This window comes from Mustela nivalis (genome assembly GCF_964662115.1).
Source record: "Mustela nivalis genome assembly, chromosome: 9".
NCBI lineage: Eukaryota > Metazoa > Chordata > Mammalia > Carnivora > Mustelidae > Mustela > Mustela nivalis.
Window position 1 is genome coordinate 89,682,908 of NC_139028.1, and position 18,872 is coordinate 89,701,779.

Genomic DNA, 18,872 nt, shown 5'->3' on the forward strand with positions numbered 1-18,872 from the left:
GAGAATTAGCCACTCCCCCACCGTAAAGAAAAATCCTAGTCAAAACACTCTTCCAATGCAACCCATGTCTCAGTAAGACATTCTTTTTTTTTTTTTTTAAAGATTTTATTTATTTATTTGACAGAGAGAGATCACAAGTAGCCAGAGAGGCAGGCGGGGGTGGAGAGAGCAGACTCCCTGCTGAGAAGAGAGACTGATGTGGAACTTGATCCCAGGACCCCAGGACCCCGAGATCATGACCTGAGCCAAAGGCAGAGGCTCAACCTACTGAGCCACCCAGATGCTCTCAGTAAGACATTCTTATGCTCAAGAGCTTTTCAGTTGGTGTTGAGCTCTTCACTTAAATACTAATGGAAGATTAACCCATCTTTAAGAAAACTCTGAAACATGAAAGACAGAAACAAAACAAACAAAACAAACAAAAACCAAATACTGGGGCGCCTGGGTGGCTCAGTGGGTTAAGCCGCTGCCTTCGGCTCAGGTCATGATCTCGGGGTCCTGGGATCGAGTCCCACATCGGGCTCTCTGCTCAGCGGGGAGCTTGCTTCCCTCTCTCCCTCTCCCTGCCTGCCTCTCTGCCTGCTTGTGATCTTTGTCTGTCAAATAAATAAATAAAATCTTTAAAAAAAAAAAAAAACCAAATACTTAGAAAATAGAGAGTAAAGGAAGCAGAAACAAAAATATTCATTAGGTTAGAAGGTAAAGATAAGGAAATCACTCAGATAAGAAAGTTCAGTTAAGAAGATCCAACATCTATGGGGTGCCTGGGTGGCTCAGTGGGTTAAAGCCTCTGCCTTTGTCAAACAAATAAATAAAATCTTAAAAAACAAAACAAAACAAACTTTTGAACCCTGGGAAACAAAGAAATAATTCTAAATGTTTTTGGAGGGGAAAAATTAAATGCAAGTCACCTGCATTTAAGGATGAGAAATCAGTATGGTATCAGACTTCTCAATAGCAACACTGGAAACAAGAAGCAATAGAGCAATACCTTTAATATTTGAAGGAAAGAATGATTTCCCAAGATCTCAAAAAACTAATCTCCCATGTCCTTTTTCTTAGAAAGCAACAAGAATATGTGTCTAATAGACTAAATGAAGACAGAGGAGCATTAGAGAAGTAGGAGAGAGGAATCCAACAGAAAAGAGAGGAAAAAATAATCTCCAGGTTGATAGTCCAGGGAAATCCCAGAATATAGGTTAAAGAGAACAATCAGTTCAAACTGGACCAAGGGGACAGGGTACTTTTTCCATTGTTTCATTCATTCATTATCTTTTTCGTCTTCTTCACCATTGAAATCTCATGCCATTATGATAGCACATACAAAACCATGCAAAAAAACAAATGAATAAGACATAACTATTAAGTGCTGAGAAAAAAAAAAGATTTCTCATAAAGGAGATGATATTCTAGATAACAAAATAATCGGTACAGTTAATGCCACTTCTTTGACAATGACTTTAAGAGATAATTGATGGAAAATAAAACTTATCCACCAATCACTATGCTAGACTTAAAAAGTAATATCTGGAGCAGATATTTTTCATTTTCCTTTAACTTTGTATCTTGTGCCCCAAATTATTCTTAATATTTTTGTTTTCCCTTAAGATTATTTATTTATTTGTTAGAGAGAGAGAGACACAGAGAGAGAGGGAACACAAGCCGAGGGAGTGCAAGAGAGACAAGCAGGCCTGCTGCTGAGCAGGGAGACCAATGCAGGGCTCCATGCAGGGCTTGATGTGGGGCTTGATGCAGCACTGGATCCCAGTACACTAGGATCATGGCCTGAGACAAAGGCAGATGCTTAATGACTGAGCCACCCTGGCACCCCTTAATATCTTTTTCAAACCCTGGATACATATGGTTAGCCTATTCCTCACAGTAGCAGGTGCTGTATTATTATTAAACCATACCCAGTAATTCTAAAATCATCTAATTCAAGTTTCAGAGAGATGGGCCATAGTTGAGATATCCCAAGTTTAGTAAAGAAATATGTCACTTTTGCCCTCATGTCAAATTTCTTAATTACTTAACCTTTTTAAATAAGTAAATGATTTCCTTCTGCTTTGGCACTTAAGATTAAGATTAAGATTAAGATTTTCCTATGGCTCCATCTGAGCTCAGAGAAGACTTTTATGCCTTAACTAACTTACTTTACCACCATCTTCAATAATTTTCTCTTTGTCCCACTGCAATAGCCTTCACCATAGTAGAGTCTTTTACAGTTTATTTCAGTTTTTTATTACTTCATAATAATCTAAAAATAGCTTCTAATCCCTGACATTCCTAATATTTTATCATAAACGAGAAATATTTTGTGTTTCTCCTATGACAATGCCACTTTTTTATTCCTATTACTGTCGGTAGTTAATCTATAAATACAGCATTATCTTGTGATTATTAATAAACTTTCAAAATGTAAATTTTATCTACAAAATAATTAGGTAGACTTATTTTTCTCTTCAAAAAATTCTATTGATAATCAGGGCCAGGATTCTGTTGCTTCCTAATCTTTACCTTGATTGTATAAATGGTATTTATTTATTAAGTATTTTTTATTTGAGGTATATAGTGGAAATACAACGTTATATAGTTTCATGTGTACAACATAGTGATTTGACAGTTCTATATATTATGCAGTGCTCGCCATGATAAGTATAGTTTCCATCTGTCATCACACAAAGTTAAAACATTATTATTGACTATATTGCCTATTTAATCAAAGGGATATTTAATCAAAACGGTACAAATATGTGTATTACTGAATCATGTCCTAAGTTTTATAAATTGCGAAAATTCTTTAAATTTTACAAATTGTAAGGAGAAAAAAAATAAGCTAAAGAATTGCTTGATCATCCACTTTTAAATAAATATCTCTCTGGAGTCAAAGAGCAAAATAGCAGTGACATTTTTACTTATACTCAACCTTTCATCTAAGAACATGTAATCTTTAAAAGTGACTATTACCCCCATTTTACCACCAAGGCATAGAATTACAAAGATTGAACTGAAGTGAACTCAAGAGGTTATCTAATCTAGGTTCTATCTCCAAGAATGACTGCATTTTAACAATCCAAGAGATGTGTCCCTCTTCTCTAGTTTTCAAAATCTCCAGGGAAGATGTTACAACTTGCCTTAACAATTTACTCTGGTGTGTAATATCCTTGTTTAACTCATAATCCAAATCTGAAGATAATAAGGAAATAAAACCTGTTTTCTTAGATTTTCAGTAAACACCCAGTTGTGGTTATAAAGTAACCACAAAAATAAGAAGAGGAAGAAATAGATATTTCAATAAGAACAATTCCCAGTATCTACCTAGTCAACTATTCACCCGTTTCAAGCAACAGTCATTTTGAAAATACTCTGGCATAACAAAATGATTTATACCTATCGATTTCATAACAAATCTCTCCTTTTAGTAAAAGAAATAATTTCTAGTAGATGTATATTTATTAGTTCTAAAGATAGGAATGGCATATATTTATTGGGAACTTTCTGGGTGCTGTTACTCCATGCAGAAAACCATACTGAATTTTCCTATCATTTCTGTGAGGTAGGCATTATTATTATCCACTTTTTTTAGATGAAGAAATGGAGGCTCGATGGGGCACCTGGGTGGCTCAGTTGGTTAACCAGCTGCCTTCTGCTCAGGTTATGATCTCAGGGTCCTGGAATCAGGCCCTGCATCAGGCTTTCTGCTCAGCAGCGAGCCTGCTTCTTACTCTCTCTCTCTGCCTGCCTCTCTGCCTACTTGTGATCTCAGTCAAATAAATAAATAAAATCTTTAAAAAGAAAGAAAGAAAGAAAAAGGAAAGAAAGAAAGAAAGAAAGAAAGAAAGAAAGAAAGAAAGAAAGAAAGAAAGAAAGAAAGAAAAAGAAATGGAGGCTCGGAGAAGGTAAAGTGTCCAAAGTCTCATAGATTCAATGACAAAGCCAGGATTAAAACCTGGACAGGTTGGTTATGTTTCACTGTCTCTCTAATATATATTTAATAAATTTTAGTTGGTATTATTAGCCTGTCTTGTAAAAAAAAACTTTTTCTTCAAACTCCTATTAGTTCCTCCATATTTTTGTCAGATCAAAGATGATCTGGGAAATACACATACCCCCTAAAAAAACGTGCATTTATATGACAAAATTTGTTTCTTAAAGTTTGCTTGATTGTTACATGATATTTCTTAGACCCATCTAGATTTGCTTTTAAAAATGCATGTGGAGGGGTGCCTGGGCACTTGGGTGGCTCAGTGAGTTGGGCCTCTGCCTTTGGCTCAGGTCATGATCTCAGGGTCCTGGGATCAAGCCCCACAGGGCTCTCTGCTCAGCAGGGAGCCTCCTTCCCCACTCTTTCTGCCTGCCTCTCTGCCAACATATGATCTCTCTCTGTCAGATAAATAAAAATCTTTTAAAAAAAATGCATATGTATACTTTTAAAAAGGAATCTTAGTTATTTTCCACTTTACTTACTCATTCCAGAAGCAAGGGTTCTTCTAGGTATTATTATTATTATTATAAGATTTTATTTATTTGAGAGAGAACGAGTATATAAGTGTTAAGGAGGGCCAGAAAGAGAGGGAGAAGCAGGTTCCCCACTGAGCAGAGAGACTGCTGTGGGGTTCCATCCCAGGACCCTGAGATCATGACCTAAGCCCAAAGCAGATGCTTAACTGAGTAAGCCACCCAGGTGCCCCTAAGACTTATAATTTTAAAAATGAAAAGGAGAACATTTTAGATTTGAACTAGATCAGATTGGCTTCAACCTAAATGTTTTACAAAATATTTATTACCAACTAGAATGTTTTACAAAATATTTATTACCAACTAGAAGCATAACTTCTAACTAGGTAAATGGCCAACTGTATGTTAGCCAAAGAAATCTTGTTGCTTTATTAAGGTAATTTATGATGTTACTAGAGTAAGCATGCTTCTAAACAGCTGAAGTTTTGCATTCTTTATAATACCTTCTTAATATTTCAGTTTATTAGTTGACACTGATATCTAAAAGAAAGAAACCAACACATTTCAAAAGCCATGAAAATTTTGAAATTTAATTTGCATTTTAATATTTCATACAACATTACCTTTTTTATCGTTTCCTTTCCCACTGTAATCTCATGCCCATCTTGTCCCATGCCATTCTTAAAGAACAGAATTCGGACTGAGGTCTTCTCAGTAAGTCCCTTCATTCTAAGAGAAAGAACAGGTTTGGTTTTCTGTCTTTTAACATCAGTAGGAAGCATCAGCCCATTCATTGTCCAAGTTACTTTCTTCATTAACAACAGATGGTCTAGAAGAGAATTTTTTTTAAGTCAAGTCAATATTTGGCTTCAAAACTAGAAATGGACACATCATACTTCCCCTCCCCCCCCTTACCTATATCATATACACTGGCCAGTCTCCATTTAGACGCTGGTTTTCTGAAATGCTACCACCAGCTTCCCACTAACCGTGACATAAGCTGTAGCAAGCTGTCTGCTCTGATAGCCTGCATAAATCATCATTTCTGAAGGGAACAGATGTTCAGGGTATGAAAGAGTAATACCACAATTTAGTCCTAATTAAAATTCACCTTAGCATGCCTCTATCACTGATCCAATGCACTGGGCTGAAAGGGTCCACTGAAAGAGTCCAAGGTCCTTTACTTACTATAAAACAATATGGATCTTGAACTTTTGTGTTCTTTAGGGTTGGGAGAATGCTTTTTTCCCTCCTTAATATGATTTATTATCCATGTTGTTTTAAAGATGATGACCTCCAAAGAATAACCTTACACATAATTCTTCTCCTGTGACTAGAATGAAAGTGCCTTTTAGGACATCTTTGGTGAGAGAAGCAAAATATTTCACTAAAAGTGAAAACCAGCTCTGCATTTAACAGTTTACTTTGACCTATACATTTTCAAAGATGTGTGCAGGAATTTAAGTTTCAAAATCCCACTCATATTAATGGGAGTGAAACTAAATTACAATGTATGACTCTGAAAATAAAAGAGGTAAGAACAGAAGTGTAGTATATTGCATAGAAAGGTTGCTATCAGCATTCCTCTCCTTTCAAAGGGTTCCATTTCATAAATAAAAAATTTACACCTGGGGTTTTTTTTTATTTGTGCATTTGATTTATTTTAGATTATATTTTCTTTTCACATAAATAATATAATTTATGTGATTTTACAATTACAATGATCCCTCCCTCATCTGCTCTATATTTGTCCTAATGAGAGAAATAAAATTTTATTTGCATACAATTGAAAATAGCTACATTTGTTTGCCCAAATTTCTCAATAATCCTTCTTTATTAGCACTTACCTTGAAAGAAGCATGGCCTCTTTGATCAATATGAAACACAAGCAAATAGTTCTGGGGACTTTGAGTCCCAGAATGGCTACATTAAATGTTAAAAAAACAGAAACACTGTCTTTCTCTTTCTCTCTTGTGTACATACATACTTACACATATATACATGCACACATACCTATACAGTAGGTAGAAATATGAGCAAAACATGCAGAATAAACTAAAACTAGATTATAGATATGAGTAAGTCTTTAGGAAGAGAAAGATATTTTTACAGAAATTACTGTATTTTGTCATTTGTAATCTAAAATTCACAGTAGAATTAGAAAACAAGCTAGACATTAATGAATTCGTATATCCCCAAAAGAACAGAAAACAGGCACTTAAATAAATACATGTACATGCATGTTCAGAGCAGCACTATTCACAATAGCCAAAAGGTGTAAGCCAAATATCCACCAGTGGATGGATGGATAAACAAAATGTGGTATATACATAGCATGGAATATTAGTCAGCAAGGAAAAGAGTGAAGTACTGATATATGCTATAATGTGGATGAATCTCAAACGGTTATGAGTTATAATCCTCTGCTTTCTCTCCTATAAAGTATCCAGTGGGCACCACTCCATTACTGATGAAGATGAAATATTTTATATGTTAAAGTACCTAAGGCCTTGAAGGTTCTCCATGAATATTGGCTTCTTCCCCCACATCTCAGAAATTCTATGCTTATTGTGAAGGATTAGGGTATATTATATATTGTTATGTCAGTCAGGGCCCAACCAGAGAAACAGAATCCACTACTGGATTTGATCAGAAAGAATCAGGAACTGATTATCTAAGTAACGGAAAAGATGGCAAAGCAACCAGAAGACAGTGAGTCAACCCAGAGGCTGGCAAGAGCAAGAAACCACTCCCACACTGGGGCACCTGGCTGGTCAGTTGATAGAGCATGAGACTCTTGATCTCAGTGTTGTGAGTCTGAGCCCCATGTTGGGTGCAGAGATTACTTAAAAATAAAATCTTAAAGAAATAAAGATGTTAGAGGTGCCCAGATTTGGAGAATTTTACCAATAAAGGGTTTTCCCCTTTGCGGACTAAGACCAGGATCAGGATTAGGGTGAGACAAGTGAAGGGTCAACAGTGCAAAACTGAAACAGTGCAAAACTTGAGCACACTCAATTGTGCAAGTGCACAACAGTCAGTAAGCTCCTCCTTAAATTTTGTCCTGTGGTTTCATCACCCATCTTACCTGAGTTCCAGCCTGGTTTCTCTCTAATCTATGTAGACTCCTTAAATTCCACTAAAATATTGCTATTAGCTGGACACTGTTTTACTGATTTATAGATATTAATTCATGAAGTCCTCTTAATAAGCTTATGAAGAAGAAAATATCATTATCTTCATTTACAGGTGAAGAAACTGAGGCATAGAGAACTTAAATAACTTGAGCAAGTTCTTGGAAGGTGGTTGAACTAGGATATGAATTTAGTGCTAGAAAGTGTACACCTTTAAAAAGAAATAAGATTTTATTTAAGTAATCTCTACACCCTATGTGGGGCTCACACTCACAACCCAGAGATTGGGAGTTTCATGTTCCACAAGGACTGAGCCAGCCAGCCACCCCTATCCTATTTGACTCTACCATATATTTTATCCTGTTATCTCAAACAAAATTTCACATCTTTCCACACAAATTGGACATACTCCTCACATTTCTTAATTTTATCAGTGTTTCTACTTCTTTCACAGTTGTCCATTATCTTAGGGAGATCTTGAACCCTTACCTCCTAATTCTCTCCAACCATTGCTTAGTCATTCAATGACATTTTTTGGGAGTCCATTCATCAATGCACTAGGGTGATAGTTGTGAACAGAACAAAATAACTTGTGCAGATTATAGCCCCTTTCCTTAAGAAAGAAAGACAGGGCACCTGGGTGGCTTAGTGTGTTAAGCCTCTGCCTTCATCTCAGGTCATGATCTCAGGATCCTGAGATTGAGGCGCGCATCGGGCTCTCTGCTCAGCGGGGAGCCTGCTTCTCCCTCTCTCTGCTTGTCTTTCTGCCTACTTGTGATCTCTCTCTCTGTTTCAAATAAATAAATAAAATCTTTAAAAAAAAGAAAGGAAGAAAGAAAGGAAGGAAGGAAGGAAGGAAGGAAGGAAGGAAGGAAGGAAGGAAGGAAGGAAGAAAGATAGATAGATAGATAGATAGTGGAAGGTCTCTCTGAAGAGGTGACATCTGAGGGGAGAGACGGGCTTGTAAAATGAGAAGTTAGTCATGAAAATCTGGGGGTAAAGAGCATTCCAGGCAGAAAAAATATCAAGGCAATCTCTGAAACGAGAATGAGCTTGGCATGTTTGAGAAAGAAAAACAAAGTTTGGATAGAGAGAGAATGTACAAGCCACAGAAGTAGAAAGAGGCCAGATTGTATAGATCAGGATAAAGGGTTTAGATTTTACTCTGGATGTAAAGGGAAGCTACTAGAAGGTTCCCAGCAGGGCAATGTATGAAGAACAGACTATAGCAGGGAGTAGATCACACTGGTAGTCTCCCCCACCAAATTCTTTTTATCAGGCAAGTGTACCAAAACTCTAGCTGCTGTGAGTCAGAGCCTCTTAATACCTCACAACTGCATCCTTCTCTTGAGAACTGTCCTTGGCTAAAAGGAACCAGCCACTTAGCAAGAAAACTCCTGTGAGGTGATCGTCCCTTACTTCCTACCTAGGGGTCCAGCCCACAGCTAATGACTGACCTGGGGGACATAATGGTCAGTCCCCTGGCCTTACAGAGGGGCAACTCTGTGGTATGCTTCCCACTCCAAAGTGAGGCTAGACTTCAGCTGAACACATGGTCCAAACTCTTCCTCTGTTCTGTTGCTTCCCTCACTAAGTCCCTCATACAAAAACCCCCATCTCAGGCTCTGCTTCTAGGGAACCTGACCCAAGACAGAGTCAAAGAAGAAAAACCTAACTCTTGGCTATCTTTCTTCTGAGTACTAAAAGCATTATTAAAAAACATTATTCCTTTCCATTCCCAGCCCAAACTGCTTGTCCATTTCCCTCTCAGTCCTCTATCATCTATAAGAGCTTCCTAATTGTATTTTATTTTCCACCATTATATCTGACATCCTATACTCCAGTTATAGCTGAATTTTCCTAAAACATCAATTTTATCATTGCCTGAAGGGAAAGTTCTTGGAATTAACTTTTGAAGTTTCCATTAGTCAATCACCCAGTCTGTCAGATAGTCAGCAAATACTTATTGAATCCATCTTATGTGTCAGACCCTGTGAGGAATATGAAAAAGACCCATTCTGTTGCTTAAATTTATGTTTAACAGAAGAGTTTACTGACAATCTGACACTCTCCAAACTTGCATGTCTTTATCTTCAGAGCACATGCAGTCTATACCATTTACCCATATATTCATTCTTTCAGTAATGTTTGAGAACATACCACATTTCAGGTCCTATATTATATATTAAGAAAAGAACATAAATGATCTGGAATTATGTAAATATTTTATAAACATAGATCCTATTTCTCTTCCATACTTAACCCCATAGAAGGTAGGAATCAAGGCTATATTTTATTATTACTTTGCTCCAGGTTGTATATAAGTTACTGCACATAGTATAATTATTAGATGTTAATTCTTCCTGTGCATTTATTTAAATGTTCAACTGATAAAATTCAATTTTATGTCACTTTATATAACATACCAGTTATGCAAAATAAACTTTATTGCCTGTGTATAGCTATACCTACCATTTTTATTCTCTACATCCCCCAGTATGAACTTAAATACGACTGATATACCACCTTGACGCTCATTGATGACCACATGGTAGAGAATATCTTCAAGAAAAGAAGAAACCAGAACGCCTGGGTGGCTCAGTTGGTTAAGCAGCTGCCTTCAGCTCAGGTCATGATCCCAGCGTACTGGGATCGAGTCCCACTTCGGGCTCCTTGCTCAGCAGGGAGCCTGCTTCTCCCTCTGCCTCTGCCTGCTTCTCAGTCTGCCTGTGCTCGCTCACTCTCTCTCCCTTTGTTCCTAACAAATAAATAATAAAATCTTTAAAAAAAGAAGAAAGAAAGAAAGAAAGAAAGAAAGAAAGAAAGAAAGAAAGAAAGAAAAGAAGAAACCTTCCAAGAAGAGATGGTTTGCAAATGAAGGTCTAGCGGTGGTATACACTAGAATAAACTCCAAGTATATTTAAGGTAAATGCTACATATACCTTAAGACTAATTTGGGGGGTCATCTGTCTTAAAAACTTTATTCTAGCTTGGACAACCTTCCCTTCTGCTCTTTGTGAAGACGTCCACCACTGACACTTCCCCCTGTGTTAATATCATCACTGTCTGCTTCACCTAAGTGAAAACACAATTTTTACCTAGTGCATGGAGCAGGTGCTTAGTAAGTGCTGTATGAATTAATGAATAAGCCTACCTCTTACTCCAATATAACTTATTCTGATAAAAGAAATATATTCATAATTCTATTACCTGCTAACATCTAAGGACAGTTTACTCACTTAAAAAATACTCTAAAATAAAAAGAGATCATATTTGCGAAGTTTCAAATCAGTTTTCTGAAAGAACTTTTGATGAGTCTAGATAAAACACATAATATAGTAAATTTTAAAATATCACTTAACTTTGCCTCTTACTAACTCTGTAATCTTGGGAAAAAATCAGCCTCATTTGCCTTAGTTTTCTTTCTTTTTTTTAAATATTATATTCATCTTTTTAAAGATTTTATTTATTTGTTTGACAGAGAGAGAGATCACAAGATGGCAGAGAGGCAGGCAGAGAGAAAGGGGGAAGCAGGCTCCCCACTGAGCAGAGAGTCCAAGGCAGGGCTTGATCCCTGAGATCATGACCTAAGTGGAAGGCAGAGGCTTAACCCACTGAACCACTCAGGTGCCCCTGCTTTAGTTTTCATAACTGAGAAATGGGAACAGTAATACTAATTCCCATATTTGTTGTATGGATGGAAAGACTTTTTACAGATAAAACACTTATGTGTAAATATGAAACACAGTAAATAGTGACATTATTATTATCCTCATGATTTTCAACAAGAACTTAGCAATGTGTTAATTATATACATTAACTCATTTTATCTTCACAACCTTAGGAGGTAAGTAACATTATCATCTCCATTTTATAGACGAGGAAAATGAGATCTGGAGAAATTAAGCCACTTGATCTCTATCATCCTTCCATTAAGTGGACCAGAAATCAGATAACCCAGGCTGAACAATTAAGATAGAGTCTGCTATCTTAATCATGACACTGTAAAAAGTAATAAAAGAATTCTACTAATTTAAAATGACTAGACTTCCCATACTCTACCATACTCCCGTCTTAGCACCATCTAAAATGCAGCTGCCCTCAGCGCCTAAAATTTGGTAAAGTGTCCTTATGAAAATGTTTATAGATCTTCATGTCTGTGGTCAATCAGAACAGTCTGAATAAGGTTTTTCAACCTTGGCAAGTAATGACATTTCTTTGTTCCTTGTTGTGATGGCTGTCTTGTGCCTTATGGAATGTTTGGTAGCATCCTTGGCCTCTGCCCATTGGATGCCCATAGCACCTTCCCAGTCAGGATAACTATAAATGTCTCCAGACATTACCAAATGTTTTCCAGGGGTCAAAATTATCTCCAGTTGAGAACCACTGCAATAAAAGATTTTGAAATAATCCTGCTCAGCAGAGATTCAGGGAGCTGTGAATAACCCATTAGCACACACCATGCTCTTTTCTGACTCTAAACTTTGACCATGCCTTTTCACCTCCCTCTTTGCTGGGCTCTCTCTCTCTCTCCTTAATGGAATGCCACCTCCTCAGGAAGCTTTCTTTTTTTTTTTTTTTTTTTTTTTTTTCAGGAAGCTTTCTTTGATCTATCTTTCTCTCGGGTTTTGCAACTGCATCTTGGGCCCTCATCTTATTAAGCATCTCTATTTTTGTATATGTGTCCTTGTTAGACCTTGAGTATTTCAAGGGCAGGGAATGTGTTTTCACTTGTGTGCCTCTAGTATCTAGCACACTGTAAACAAGTGGTGCTTGTTAGATATTTAACAAAATAATAAAAGTTGATCACATATCTTTAATGTAAGCATTTAATCCCTGATGCATAACCAGCACCTTAAATAGGGTTTATCACATAGTAAATGTTTAATAAATATTTGTAGAATATTTGTCAAACAGTCATATAAGAGCATGACTATTACTTCATTAGGTAGATATTAATATTTTCATTAGATAGATATAAACTTGACTTATGTTTTCTTTGTATTTTGAAAAATTACATTTTTATATTCATGATTAATTAGGTTTTTCATTAGCATATCCTCACTGAATTTACTCAGAAACCAAAATACTTATCATGAAAGACAGCGCAGGGTAGGAAGAAGCAAAATGTCATAGGCTTAGGGCCTTAAAATGCACTGGCTTCAGAATTGTAAAACCCTGGGGTTGAAAGAAACTAAAAATTCTTGATTCTAACCACGTGCTTCCTTTACTCAATTATTGATTCAACAAACATACACTGAGAGCCTATCACATGATCCCTGCCTGCACAGAGGGGACCTCAGAGAGTTCTCAGTCTGTTCGGGAAGACTATAAAAGAAAACAAACACAAAATATAGCAGGTGACTGGCCAGAGATGGCCACAAGGAATTGGAGGAATAGGGAGTAGGGATACCTGCCACAGTTTATGGGAGCCAAGGCTTCCTGAGGGAGAAACATAAGGTAAGACTTAAAGGACACAGAGATGGGCAAAAGAGTGAGAATATGTTCCAGATAGAGGAAATGATGTAGAATTATGCAACAATATGATAGACTACTGGGACAAGACTAAACACACAGTGGCCAGAGATGGAGAAAGGAAGGTGGGAAGTAGTCAGATTAGAGTCTGTGCACAATGTTTAGAATACCCACACTTCCTACAGCAGACCATTCCAACTTTCAGACAGGTGAGACTATTGGAAAAATCTTCCTTAAATGTAAGGCACAATCTACTTCTCTATGAAACAAAGCTATTGGGATAGTAGGGAAAAGGACAGCTCTAAAGCAGCATGTCTCAAAATGTGGGCCATGGGAACAGCTAGAGAACCAGGGAATCCTCATATTTAGCAATACAAGGTGATTCTTCTATCATAGCTCTCAGACCATATGTCTTTACATGAAGAAATGTGGTAAGGGCTGACAGTCACTATAAGCATTACTATATCCAGAGGCAAGAAGAAAAGCAGAATCTTCTTCTTCTTCTTTTTTTTTTTTTTTTTTTTGTTGCAGAAGGGAAGATATTTTTTAAAAACTAAACTCCAGGGGTGCCTGGGTGGCTCAGTGGGTTAAGTGTCTGCCTTCGGCTCAGGTCATGCTCTCAGGGTCCTGGGATCAAGCCCTGCATCGGGCTCTCTGCTCGGCGGGGAGCCTGCTTCCCTTCCTCACTCTGCCTACCTCTCTGCCTACTAGTGATTTTGCTCTCTGTCAAATAAGTAAATAAAATCTTAAAAAAAATTAATTCTATCCCCAATGTGGGGCTCAAACTCATGACTCCAAGATCAAGTCACGCTCTACTGACTGAGCCAGCCAGGAGCTCCAGAGAAACAGAATCTTGACTCTTCCATTCCAGCATGGAGAATCTGAAGATGCTCAGCAAAGACCTGACTAAATTTTAGCTATTGAGGAAGAGGATTAAGCAAGGCTGGGAGTGGGTAGAAAGAGAAGTAATCAAATGGAAAGGGGACAGCTGGGTAAGTGGGGGCAGGGTACCAGTCTGAGTATTAAAACAAAACAAAAAAAACTTAGTACCATCTAAACTCACTTTGGGCTTCTCAGAAAACATATTAGCCATAGCTAGCAAAAGCTTTCTATACTTCTCTTTTCCTAACTTTCTCATCTCAAAACCATGGTATCCCTCTCCCAGGGCTGAGGCTATCTACCTTTGTAAGAATTAAAAAATAGCCTCTCCACCTAACCCCCATGGCAGAACTGGAAAAGAGTGAGTCTAGTTCCATAGTCCTTCAGCTGTGCACTGCAGAGAGCCTGGCCCTGAACCTTCCCAAAAGTTACACCATCTCCTCTTTCTTACTTCCTTACTTTCAGTAACAGTTAACAAGCACTGACTACATGCAAGGTAATATGAGAACTACAAAGAGAAGTATTAAATGAAAGAAGAGTGTACTCCTCCTCCCCCCACCACTACCACCACCAACAGAATGATTGAGGGGAGATAATGGGCAAGAATGGGCGTTCCTGAGAGGATGGAGGAGGGCTGAAAATCTCAGATCTACAAGTTCCTGGGAGAATCTTTTATCCCAGCCCTCCACTTCTGACCATTGTCTGGTCTCAGACAAGCATTAGCATAACCATTAGCCTCTCTGCAAGGTAATTATTCTTGGGCTGGCTTACTCTGGCCCCCTGCCAAACAGGAACATTCACAAATCTACATATGAATTTAGGGTAGGGGATTTTTAATATACTCTTCCTAAACATCCACTCACTGTTTATAGCTGAGCCTGTTGCTACAATGAGGTCTATTTCTACCCCTCCTGGCAGCTAGCTACCTCCTTGATGTATGGATGGTTCACCATGGTACCTATTTCATTTGGTCTTTTGTTCACCCACTGAATGCATTTACTGAGCATCTATTAAGTGCCAGACCCTGTACCAGAAAATGATAGTGAATAAGGAAGCCAAGGTTTCTGCCCTAAGCTGACTTGGTCTAGAGGGAACAAGAGACATTTATTTGATAACTAATTACAAATCTGACGATTACCAAAGGGGACAAGGAGAATGCAATGGGAGCTTATTCTTACTAGTGGGAGCTTCCCCAGAGAGTAGGACCAAATATAATGCCTATCATATATGGTCTCAACAGCAGGATCATTGGAGTTCCGCTTTGAAGAGTTCTTGAATATCTACCTTTTTGGCAGTACAAGTAAAGTCTCAGTCCCTACACACCCAACTTTTTAATTAAAGATTTTATTTATTTGACAGACAGAGATCACAAGTAGGCAGAAAGGCAGGCAGAGAAAGAGGGGGAAGCAGACTCCCCACTGAGCAGAGAGCTGGATGCGGGGCTCTATCCCAGGACCCCAGGAGCTGAAGGCAGAGGCTTTAACCCACTGAGGCACCCAGGCCCCTCTCATATTCTCCTTTAAATTTGCTAGCCACGGGGCGCCTGGGTGGCTCAGTGGGTTAAGCCGCTGCCTTTGGCTCAGGTCATGATCTCAGGGTCCTGGGATCGAGTACCGCATGGGGCTTTCTGCTTGGCAGGGAGCCTGCTTCCCTCTCTCTCTCTCTCTCTCTCTGCCTGCCTCTCTATCTACTTGTGATTTCTCTCTGTCAAATAAATAAATAAAATCTTTTAAAAAAAATAAATTTGCTAGCCACATCTACTGCATTCCAAAGCACACAATCAGACCTGTTCCTGTCTTCCTCTCTTCAAGTGCTTCTCTCTAGTAAGTTAAGAAATCACCAAGACAGCAGTGGAGGTTGCACTCCAGTGAAGTTCTAAGGCTTAGCATAACCTTGGAAAGTACTCCCCAAAAGAACATATCCCACATACTCAGAAATTGCCAAGTCCCCTTGACAATTCATAAGTTTACTCTCCTTCAGCACTTAGAAAACGTTATGCCCCAATCATAGGTTATATTTTATTTTGAAGAATCCACATCTTATTTTCATGGTTTTGTTTATAACTTAATGATGAAAAAGTTAAAGCACTTTCTATCCTATTTCTATGTTAGAAGGTCTACCTATAATACCATTACATTTTCTCAGTCTACTTCATAAAATTAAATAAATCTGGGTGCTCCCACGTTGTAATTTTCCCTTTTGCATGTGCCAGGCAAAAGAATACTACCTTCTGTTACCAAAATAAAAGCAGCACATTTGCAATTTCAAACACGTGAGCTTATTAAAAACCTTATTTTTTTTTTAAATTAATTCTCTTGTAGTTGGGCAATAAACTTGAAAATAGTTTAATGCTCTGATTGTCAAGTAGGTATAGATAATGACATTAAATATGAACAAGCAAATCATTTCACGGGTGCAAGATAAGTTTATAAAATATAAATGCTCTGACAGTAAGAAAACATACTGCTATACTCAATTATATCATCTCTTCAAAATACAATTGCTTCTATGTTTGGTAAATAGAATAATCCAGGTCACATTCCTGTGTTCAACAGAGTTTCTAGTCCCTCCCTTTTCTCTAAATACTTGTGTTGTTTCTGCATGTTCTTAAGTGTCATCATGTATTGCTATAGGCATGATGGCTATATTTAACTAATAATGACAGTGGTTGTCATTAGATTTTAACTCAGTAACACTAGTCTGACATATCATTTGAAGTATGTCTTCAATTTAAATTTGATTAAAATTACAAACATCTCATCTATTGTGCCAGTCAAAATGTTGTCACCCTTTCCCTGAACTTTTCTATGAACTTTACTGAAATAAGTTATGGCAGCTTAAAGTGAAGGCTAGCCTTGGGTCATAAACATATTTTAAAATATGACTCTTGGAATAGAGCAGAACAAGGCCACTTGGGGCTCCTTTGAAAAAAGGATTTGACTTTGAATTATACCCTGAACAAATTCTCAAGGCAAAAAGCACAATATTGTGAGAGTTCAAAGGCTCTAACTCAGATTCCCATATCATGCTATGTATACCCAGTGCCCAGCAGGGATTTTAATTTGGTTGTGGGCATTTTAAGATTGCAGACCTAGCAAATACCTTTGGTAGTAAAATCAGGGACTTGTGACAACCTGCATGAAAAGCTGGTAGAAATGTGCCTAGCAAGACATAGAGCAGAAGAAGGAAAATAAACAAAGATTATGTGGAAATACAATGTTTTAGATACCTACTATATATGTTAGGCTTTTACATACATCATTTTATATACTCATAACTCTGCAAGGTATCTACTATTGGGTTCAATTTATTAATAAGAAAACTGAGACTCAGAGAGGTTAAGTGACTTGCCCAGGCTCACGCTGCACTTGCTTCCCTGGCAATAATGAAAATAGCAGAGAGAAATTCTTCTGTTTGGTTTTTCTGAACCTATCTACCTAGATATTCTGCGGAGGGAGGAGTGCACACAAGATTTTGATTAATAATAGGCTTGGGATTTTAATAGTGATTAGCATCTTAGTTATGGGGATGCCTGGGTGGCTCAGTGGGTTAAAGCCTCTGCTTTCGGCTCAGGTCATGATCCCAGGGTCCTGGGATGGAGCCCCACATCGGGCTCTCTGCTCAGCAGGGATCCTGCTTCCCTACCTCTCTTTCTACCTGCGTCTTTGCCTACATGTGATCTCTGTCTGTCAAATAAATAAATAAAATCTGTAAAAAAAAAAAAAAAGTTAAAAAATAAAAGAATCCTAGTTATGTTTAAGAAATGCTATTCTCAATGTTCTGTTCAGTCTAGACATTTATAGACATTTAGTTTTCAAATAATTTATCTTTTTTTAAGAAACAAAGACAATATCCAATAATCTTTTTAGATATTATTACCTCAGTTTTAAAGGTAAGGCCATTGAAGCATGACCAATCTATTCCTAGACATATAAAAGGAACTAGAATCTTGCAAGATCATCTGCCTTCAAGTCTAGGGTACTTGCCACTAAATAATAACGATTTCTCAAGTCTTTCCTAGTAGATGTCTCAAAGCTTCAAAAACTAATGGTCTAAAGGTAAACCCCTGCCAAAAAGATTTGATTTAGAGTTTACTACAAATGCCTGTTTCATTCGACAAAATACTTCCTTTTGTTTCCATGACACTATTTGTTATGATACCACCCTTCTGATTTCCTTTATAACACCACTGTCAATAAATACTTTATTTACTTCTTTATATAGTCATTGTCTTTGTTCCTTATACCTCACTAAGCTCCATTATACCTCTCTCTTGTTCATGCCATAACCTTAAGATTGGAGCAATGCCTGTCACAATATAGGGAATCAATAAATATTATGATTAAATGAATGAACAGTCTTTAATTATTCCTCTGCCTTCTTTTAGATGGAGAACTATATGTACTCGCACATACTCTCTCAGCTCTAGCGAGGGTGATATTCTCTCTGTCCACTTTTACCCATTTAGCAAACAACTCGAGGTGATAAAGACAGTATCTATAACCCTTCTGAGTTAAAATTGTATGAGAATTAAAATTTATCTGGTTTCTTGGCAGCTATGACAAAAAGGCCTTACCCCAACTCCCTAAGGTCAGATATAATTCCATAAGTAGAATTTTTGGATTCAAAAGTGTTAAATACAGTGCATATATCCTAATAGTGCATAGATTATATATTAAGTAATGCATCCAGCAAGTTTAGGATTGTAGCCCATCATCAAACATAGTATTTGCCAATAAAACAATTGATGAGTTATACTAAGTAAGATCCTCCTACCAAATGAGTTATGAAAAAATTGTTTTATCTTCTGCAATACTGGATTTGGAATTGTATATAAGATTTTGGAGTTGAGGTACTAACTTAGGAATTGTGAGCAGCAAATATAATACACTTAAAGCATAGAACTCAGGCATGACATGCACAAAG

General features: G+C 37.4%; 1 protein-coding gene across 1 annotated transcript in view; it reads right to left on the reverse strand.

Moving 5' to 3' along the window:
• The window catches only part of LOC309873366 (doublecortin domain-containing protein 1-like), a gene marked incomplete at its 3' end in the record, with an annotated part of 78,000 nt that overhangs the window by 14,561 nt on the left and 44,567 nt on the right, over positions 1 to 18,872 (reverse strand). Inside the window, exon 7 of the mRNA XM_082748868.1 lies at positions 5,082 to 5,287. Within this exon, the coding sequence (XP_082604994.1) occupies positions 5,082 to 5,287 (206 nt within the window). The remainder of the gene's footprint in view (positions 1 to 5,081; positions 5,288 to 18,872) is intronic.